The sequence below is a fragment of the Physcomitrium patens genome, chromosome 15, assembly GCF_059467195.1.
Source record: "Physcomitrium patens ecotype Gransden chromosome 15, ASM5946719v1, whole genome shotgun sequence".
Lineage (NCBI taxonomy): Eukaryota > Viridiplantae > Streptophyta > Bryopsida > Funariales > Funariaceae > Physcomitrium > Physcomitrium patens.
In genome coordinates, this window is record NC_143424.1 from 5,568,221 (window position 1) to 5,577,835 (window position 9,615).

Genomic DNA, 9,615 nt, shown 5'->3' on the forward strand with positions numbered 1-9,615 from the left:
CTACAATAGACTTGGAGATGCATTAAATGGATGTGGAGACAACTTTCTTAAATAGAAGGTTGGAAGAAAATATCTACATAGATTGATATTAAGGATTTGTTGAAGGAAAAAAACATCTTATTTGTAAGTTGAAAAAAACCTTATGTGAACTGAAGTAATTACCAAAGGTATGGTACCAACGTATTGACCTATTTTTTTATAAATGAAAGATTTTTAGGGAGTAAGGTTGGTCATTCCATGTATGTAATGCAATCAAATGAGTTCATATTAATTATCATATTCTATATTGAAGATTTGATAATCTTAACTGATACCTTAAAAATGATGGATTGGTTGAAGGCAAAATTAGGAAAAGAATATGTAATGAATGATTTGAAAGAACTTTACTATTATCTAGGTGTGAAATTTATAAAAGATCCTACTAAAAAGATCATTAAAATGAGCAAAAACAAGTACATTAAATAAGTGTTGAAATGATTCAATATGATAGAATATAAGTGTATTGGAATACTTTTGGATATCAATTTGAAGTTGATGAAGCTCACAGATGAAAAATTTACTAAAATTAAAAATTAAATACAAGATATTTCATATAAGATAGCAATAGGCTTACTTATATATGCAATGGTTGGCATAAGAGTGGATCTTGCAAATGCAGTAAGTGTTGAGAATTAATACATGTGAAAGACAAGACTAATCCATTGGACAACCATCAAAAGAATCATGAGGTTCTTAAAAAGCACTTTATACTTCAAATTGTGTCTTGGAGGTAATAACATTACTTTGCATGGTTATTGTGATACAAATTGGACTAGAGATGCAAATGATAGAAGGTCAACAATAGGATATGTGTTCTGTGTTGGAATGAAAGATATTTTATGAAATTGCAAGAGACAACTAACAATTGCAAGATCAACAATGGAGGCAAAATAAATGACAACAAGCCATGGTGCAATGGAGGCAATATAGCTAAAATAACTTTTGGAGGATATTGGAGTAGTGCAAATATAAGCAACTATAATGAAGTGAGATAAACAAGGATGTCTTGCTTTTGCAAAGAATTAAAAAACATCATTTAAAGACTAAATACATTGACATTCAACATCACTTTATAAGAGAAAAGATTGAAATGGCAATGATTAATATGAAGTATTATGCAACAAAAGACATGCTTGCTAATTTGTTGACAAATGCATTAATAAAGGATAGATATTATATGTTGATAAAGGCAATAGGATTGAAAGCTTCTAATTAATAACAAAGTGGAAGTGTTAAAGTAAATAAGTAAAAGTAAGTAAGTAAAAGTATAAGTAAAATAAGTTATCTTATAAAAGATATTACCTTAGATAAATTGTTAATAGTTAAAGAATTGATTCTTAATGTATAGATAAGGCATCTTATGGATATAGGACAAGATCAAGAGCCAAATATCAAAGTTAAGATGCTAAAGTATCAATTAGAAAATATTCAAAAATTCGATAAGAATAATTAGTATTTGGCATATGATACCTTTGTAGTTAATAAGATGTCAAAGGATCTAAAGAGTATAGGATAACTTTGTAGTAAATTAAATGCCAAAAGATCCAAAGATTATAGGATACCTTTGTGGTAAATTAAATGCCAAAAGATCCAAAGATTATAGGATATTCTTATGGTAAATTAGATGCCAATGGATCCAAGAGCCATATATAAACAAGTCAATGAATAGAAGTCTTTTCAAGCAACAACCACCACTTATAAATAATGGATGTTAGAAAAATGAGTCATCTTACTGCATACCCTCTTTGTATGCAACCTTGCTAATACTATGTGTTGTATCTTCAAAGTGCTTTTTCTTCAATAATGAAAACATAGAATTAAAATTGCCAACAAAAAAAAACAAAACAAAACAAAACAAAAACAAAATCAATAAGATTTGAAATTCAAACAAATTCGAATTAATTTGGATCTTTGGCATACAAATAATAATTTTTAAAAATAAAAACTCTAATCTTTTTATTGTGTCCAACAATATCAATTAAATACATTCAATAGCCTATTTGTTTTATTCAAACCTATTTTTACATTCAAATCAAATGTCTTACATGGCCTGATGCAAGACATTGTTATTTTTGAGGAACATTAAACTTGTGAATCGAGTTAGCAACAACAAAGAACCATCTTTAATGGTGAATAATTACTGCATATAGAGTTTTTCAAAATTCTTCTGATTCATCATTCAATACTCATACAAAGACTTTGATACTCCTGGACTGGCTTGCCCTTAAACCAACCCTTACACCACAACAAGAAGTCATTAAAACATCTGCTTTACATCTATCTCTTAACTGAACCAGGACCCATCTCTACACCCTTCTGGTTTTAGCTTCCCAGCGGTTAACTATACTAATCAAAGGAGTCACATTAATACTACTTGTTCAGCTTGAGTTTGCCAGTTTCACTTAATAATCACAATCATCTGCAATAAAAGAAACGTTTGATGATGTCTTGTGACTAGCCAAAAGAAAGGAAAATAACAAATTTACTTGAGGTTTGCTAACATGGTCTTCATCTCCATGTCAGGAACGAACATAAGGCACGGATACTAGATCCTCTACAATACAAAATACTTTAAAGAGTAGTACAAAATCCTATCACCACGTCTCCCACCAGGCAACTTCACAAAAATCCTATTTAAGAACTTATTGCTTACCCGTCTATTGTTCACAACTGCGTCTGCCAAATTAACCATGAATCCAAAACCCTGATACACGTTGAACATACAATCTATAACCTGAAAGACGAAACAAACAGGTCTGAAGACTTTATATATGAAACGTTCTAGAATAAAAAGATGGCCCATCATAGAGGCTGTCCATGAAAGAAGGTGATAAGTTGCAGACGTACAACCGAAGGACTCCGAAATAGTGCAGGGCTCAATTCTTCAGCACAGTGTCATCCTATGCGAAACCATCAACCTCAATTTGGAAGAAACTTTCCACGCAATATTGCCTCTGCTTTGCGCACTTCCTTGACCACTCCAATGACAAAGATCTGTATCAAAAATCCCAACCAATTGTGGAGACAATCACAAAACTGCAATCTAATCTGGACTTCAAGATTCTCAGAAGCACATGGACAAAATGGTGACAGTCTCACCAACTTAAAGAACAAGCTGATCAATGACATTCTTAAATACCTATTGCCAGTTGACTCATTAGACCTGTAAGATATTATTGGGTCAACTGAGAGTTTGTAGAAATAAAAGAAATAGTGCAAATGAAGCCCAAGAATCACATTCCTGAACCCTAAATAGCACAGGTGCCGCAACATCAGAGAAATATGACATAAAACACGACGGTTTAGAGAGTCCTGAAGCAGGAAATCCACGTTTCTGAAATGAGGAGATGACATGAACAAAATGCTACATAAAAAATGCCAGGCAGAAAACTTGCCTTGTCTGGAGGTCCTTTCTGTCCCCCAATGAAGATGTCAGCCCTGCATTTTAAGCAAACAAAACTTGGACTCAATTTTAGGGTTTGTCAAATCAGATGTTTACAGAAATCATATGACAACATGCATATTGTGACCAATACACCTTAGAAAATGAGTAGTAAATATTCAATGATCCGCAGACAAATCCAATTGCGAGACATAAGCTGTACTTAACATCTTATGTGAAAGACATCCATATATCAGAACAGAAATGTCTAAGTAATATTTATTTCTATTTACTGAAAATTAGGAAAATAATTTCACTTCAGGCCCATGGAGTAGTTCCAGAGAATAAAGGTGTGTAAGATCATTACCTGCAGCATTGCTTGATGGAGAGTATGGAGGAACCCTTTCTACCAATAACAAGACCCATCTTTCCACAAGGAACATCTACTACAGCAAGTACCTCCTCTTGTGGAAGTTCTCCATCGACCGCTTGCTCTAATGCCGAACATAAAACCATGGTCATTCATTGTTTGAAGCAACACCAGAAGTTGCATAGGTCATGATCAATTTGACAAATAAAGCCATAATATAGAGGTGATTAGATGTGAAAAAAACCAAGATTAATAGTACGCATCATACCTGGAGGGGGTGGAAGGGGTCCACCTAAGAAACAATCAGCACCAACGCAGAAGCACTGGCAATAAAGGGAGCTTCGAACATGAAGACGCCACTTAGACAGATCCGTCAAGGACTTCACCATACGCTCATAAATGCAAAGAAGAAATCGCACGTCATCGGCTGCTACGCGTTTCATCATCACAGTCCACGGTCTATGCGCCCAAAATTGAGGATCCTATGCACAACATCAAGCCGCCAGTAAAAAGACCATGTTTGTCTTAAATTTATCATAACAATGCATCCTGAACTCCTCAAGAATGTGAGTTTTGGTTTCGTCGCAATTATTCTACAAAACAAGTGAATCTGGCTCTTGGTAAAATTAAAAGGAAAAAAAGGCTTGCATAAAAGTATAGAGTAATGTGGGTAGATTCGGATTCCAACCAATAGGTTGCCCTTTAAATAGTTCACGGAGATAAGAACTGAGGAATCATCAACATCTATTCAAATAAGCCTGTAAAGATATTTGGTAAAATCAAAACTGACCTTCCTCAGCAGCATTCGCACCTCCTCTTTCTCATCGTAAGCTACACCTGCAAATATAATAATACTTTCAGCATCATATAGAACTATTACAATACATCACTTGCAAAATTACAAAACAGAAAAGCAATAGCTGGAAATAAGACATTTCGGTCTAACAACACCTTCATTCCAAATGCATTGAGTCAAAATACTTTACAGCACAATACAAATGCAATCTTGACATGTGTAGTAACTTGATGTGAACAACAAGATGACATCGATTGTGATAATATGAGGCGGAATAAGACGAGTAACATGTTACAAAAAGTATGGGCACTCCTACCACAATACCGTTCATCTGCCAATAGATCCACAAAGGAAATGTAGTCATCAGGCATCCAATTCTTCCCACGTTGCTCTTCTAACAAAGAGAAGGCAATCTGCCATAACCCCCGAGACACTGTTACTTGCCAAAACTTCTCTGCTACCAGTGGTGTTAAAAGGAACGCCAGAAAAAAAATCAAGATTACAGAAGGAAAAAACAAAATAAAACAAAATAAAACTCCCATTAAATGGTAACAAATCAACCCACAAAAATGAATCAATTTGGAAGGCTTTGAATGACCTTTACTAGATACTCAACATGAACGATATAAGGGAAAGTGGACTGATGAGTTGAAGCGACTACTTGTACAGAGCTTGCTCTCATGACGCAAAAATTATCTATGAGGATCTCATGGACCATGGGCGAGCAACTGCACTGACCTGAGTGTCAAATACGTTGTTCAGTTTGATATTGTACTGGAAATACAAGGCCTGCAGAACAATCGAACGAAGGTTTTTGGAAACATAACCAATTCCAGACGAATCACACCATATCACGAAAGTGGCCTTCATAGTAATTATCACGAGAAAAATCAGTCATTCCATATTTCGGCATTGGAGAAAAATAGTACAATGAAACATGTAATATGTGTTACTTTCATTACATGTTCCGGCAAGATAGAAAAAGACGCCGCAGCTAACTGCGATGCACTTCTCATAACAAACATACATAGAACAAGGATACCACTACAGAAACATTGTTGATATGAATGAGACACCTATTATCTATGTTAACCATCGCTCGCAAATTAAAGAAATTATTCTGATCAGAGAAGTTTAAAAAATAAGCGATGAAAGGCACCTCACTGTCGCGCTTACAGTCATGACAAACTTTGATTATATAGGGCGACTCCAAGCCCAGTTTACAAGATTGCATCAATGCATTGCCTCCCAACACTGCGTCCACAAGGTAGACGGCGTTGTCAAATGCCAACTGCCATGTGAAAAAATGTAGGTGTGTCAGATTGGAAAATGCAATTTCGAAAGACCTGATACTTCAAACTCAGCTGGACTGCAAATGAGATATTTAATAGAAGAATCTGCTATAATTCCAATTCATCTTAACCACGAATACAAAGTTCCTAGTAGAAAGTGAAAATGCAACAGACACCCCAAGACAGACACAACAGAAAAGTTAAAGCTTGAGCAACGGTGAAAGTACCATACTTGCATGACACAGAGGCGGCCATAGCGGGCGAGATCAACTCCTTCACAATCGAAACCAATAACGAATGGCTGATGAGGATTGGGCCGCAAAAAGGACGTTGGGAGCTGTGCAGGATGAGTGACAATATGCACAGGTACAGGTGACATCCAGGGCTCCGCGTCGCTTGAGTGATTACGGCTCCTGCACCCTGGCCACTCCAACGTCAGTCCCATACCTGTGTATGCAATTCAACTTCAACTTCAACTGTCATTGGAAACTAGCAGCAACAACGAGGCCGCGAACAGCTAGGTCCATGCATTTACAAATGCTTCAAGGTCACTAGCGAAAAAAAGAAAACCAAATCCGCTAATTCTAAACAATTCAAGCTGAGCTAAATTCGTTTCCAACATCTTCATTTTCGACGTCTGACAGTCTGCTACCGCTATTTAACATCAGAACCTGTACTCAGCAACCAAGGTCTTCGAGCACTTAATTACCGCGACAGCTACGGTTAATTTACTAGAAAATTCCAATCACCAGGCTCCTCATGAACATTTCTGAGCTAAGATGAAAATACAGAACATCTGAGAATTTCAAAGGTTACACGAGATCATGCATATGACGGCTGCGAATTTCGTATGAGTAGTAGTGCTTACAACTCCATGAGAAAGAAGAACAAAAAGAGGTCACGAATATTAGAAGAGCAAACTCTGTGAGATATTCTTCATCTCATTTTTGCCAAGAGATCGTACTTACTTGCTGCCAACGATTGAGGGACATGTCACCTCATCGGAAATGTAACCTAGATCTCACCTAAGTTCAGAATTAAACCAACGAAGAATCTCCACGGACCCTTCGACTACAAAGCACCAATTATCCCCGCCTCTTCACCAACACACAACAATAACCTCGCTATCAGTCAAGACAACAGAAGAAAACGAACGGAACGCAACCCAACGCCGAATTCGAGATCCATGACATCGTACCCTCCACAGTAGTTTGCATGGAAAGGGGGCTCCCGTGCGCATCGAGCATGGACGGATTCATCCCATGCTGCTGAGAGTTCTGCCCAGGCGCAGCAGCGGGCAGACCGTAGACAGGCCTGTAAGCCCAACCGCGATCCATGAGAAACGTCAGAGCTCCGACGTCGAAGAAGAGACCTCCCGTGCGATAGACCTCAGTGATCCCTCCCCCCTCCCCCTCGACTCGGCGATCCCGAGTCGGGGTTTAGGGTTTACGAGCCCTGATGCTCGCAGACAATCGAGATCTCTTCAACAAATTCCTTCGTGACGACGACGACGATGATGCTCTCCTTCTTCGCCTTCTCAAGGCGCCACCGCCCCCAGGAAGGCCTCCCCTCCTGCACACGTCTATGCCACGCTGTCTGCCACGTCGGATTCATTCTCCCTACCCCTGTCGTCGATCGATGCGGGGATGGAACTGACGGACAGATGTTTGGTTTTGTCTCATTTAAACGAATGACCGCATCCCTGTGCCCGAAACTGAGACTGTGGTTCTCACTGGCAAGGATTTCATTTCAGAAATTTAATGAGTTTATTGTAGTGTAAAATATACATGTATGTACAATAGCAGAAACCCTTGTGATTGCGCACAAAAAAAGTTGGAAGAGTTTAATTTGTGGTTGTTAAGTTAGAAATCAATTGCTTCTAAAATAATGTCAATCAAGCAAAATATATATATATATATATATATATGTGTGTGTGTGTGTGTGTGTATATGCATCACAATGAAACCATTTATGTTTCCTTGGTTTTATTAGCACACATAATTCTTATTTACTACAACAACATATATAGTTTAGTCAAAAGAATTTTGATTATATAAAATACCTTGTATCTTAAATCTCTTCTATCCCTAGCACTTTCATTTGTCTTCTTTACTTCATTCCTTCATTCCTTCCTCTTGCTCTCTCCCATCTCTTTTCTCTCTAAGATCTGCCATTAAACTCTTCTAGAGCTGTCTAAAAATCTACCATACTATGGAAATCTAAATGTTGTAGACATTACTTTCTTTTTCTTCTACTTTTCATTATTCTTCCTTCAAAGCTCTTAGTTCCTTTTTTATCCCTTTATCTCAACATGCTACAACTAACACAATATAACTTAAATGTCTCTATCCTTCTATCTTCTAATTCCAATCCAACAATCATTTAATCAAATCCTTCTTATTATACTTCTTTGTTATCTTCATTGTCCTCGTTATTTGTAATAAAGCAACAACAATTATTGTTGGCTTCAAAGTTCAAGTTCATGCTCTCTTTCTTCACGGTTAATAAAAAGGTTTTTACATGTTTTTATCTTACACCTAAGTTGGTTTATTATGTAGATACTTATGTATTACAATTTTTTTTTTTCTATCTTTATCTATTGATAATATCAAGGGCATGAATCTCAAATAACCAAAACTTTAATATTCTCTTGTGTAATTCAAAAAGAATAGATACTCACTCAAAACTAATATAATATTGAAACTCAAATAGTTATTGAGAAAGACAAGAAGACTAAAATACCTTGAAACAAAACTAAGAACTAGAAAAGCATTGACAAGAGTGAAAAAGGCTTCATTCTTACTTGCATATATATTATCTAATTAAAAGCTATATAATAACATTCTATAGGACTTCTAATATATGTCTAATTTGCAAGGTACCTATCTTAACTTACAAATCAAGTTTTTTTTATGTATGCCACATCATTAGGTTGTACCACAAGCTATCAATATATGTATAACATGGCTAACTTGTGAGCTAAGTTTCTAACCTATCAATCACTTATAAATACATATGTAAGTGAAATCACATCTATAAAGCTTTTAAGAAGCTTTCCTATAAGATATTATCAAATTAATATATTTTTATATATTTATAATATTTATATAATTATTAGAGCAAATATGTATATCTTTAAAATTAACCTCCTTTTCTAAGAACAAGTTCTACAAGGAGTAATGATCACATGTTGACAAAGTCCAAGCTATGGCAAATTGTATTTGCTATATACTCTGATCTTTGTTCTTTTTTAAGATAGTTGATAGGTCCTTTCAACCATCAATAATATCCCATTTTAAGAAAAAAAGACCACCTTATTATTTGATCATTTTTAATACCTTCATAGCTTCCTTTAAATAAAATATTTGTAATACCATTAGGAGTTGTTTTTACTTCCAATAAAATTACCAAACATCTAGAATTTCTTCTAGAATTGTGATACCAAACATATTATATATTGCCATCTATTCGAAGAAGAACATATTGTTCTTGAAGATCTTCATTTTGATTATGTTGTCTTAAGGGCCATCATAATTTTAATGTTTCATTTGATAAGCTAGCAAACAATGGTTCCTAAATTGAATTTTTTAATTTTTAATTTTCCATTTTTTAGTGCTATAAATACATATAAACTACAAACAAAGTTAGAAAGTTGAATACAATCTTTTTTAAATTATAGTTCTTTTATAGCAAAGTTTTGCTATCTTTTATCTTCATTTTGATGGATGTTGTTGAT

General features: G+C 35.4%; 1 protein-coding gene across 3 annotated transcripts; it reads right to left on the reverse strand.

Moving 5' to 3' along the window:
• Positions 1–2,503: 2,503 nt before the first annotated feature.
• Positions 2,504–7,367, reverse strand: LOC112292776 (uncharacterized). Of its 3 annotated transcripts, none has more exons than XM_024541589.3 (10): positions 7,078–7,367; positions 6,112–6,292; positions 5,747–5,878; positions 5,326–5,376; positions 4,904–5,000; positions 4,582–4,628; positions 4,060–4,273; positions 3,789–3,915; positions 3,435–3,477; positions 2,504–3,033 (listed from the first exon to the last, which is right to left on the reverse strand). In XM_024541589.3, the coding sequence occupies exons 2-10, from the start codon at positions 6,256–6,258 to the stop codon at positions 2,959–2,961; spliced, it is 933 nt and encodes a 310-aa protein (XP_024397357.1). In that variant the 5' UTR covers positions 6,259–6,292; positions 7,078–7,367; the 3' UTR covers positions 2,504–2,958. The 3 variants fall into 3 exon arrangements, with proteins under 3 accessions (XP_024397357.1, XP_024397355.1, XP_090112420.1); XM_024541587.3 differs by having other exon boundaries at positions 6,112–6,299; XM_090256294.1 differs by lacking the exon at positions 7,078–7,367 and adding an exon at positions 6,905–6,969.
• Positions 7,368–9,615: the final 2,248 nt, after the last annotated feature.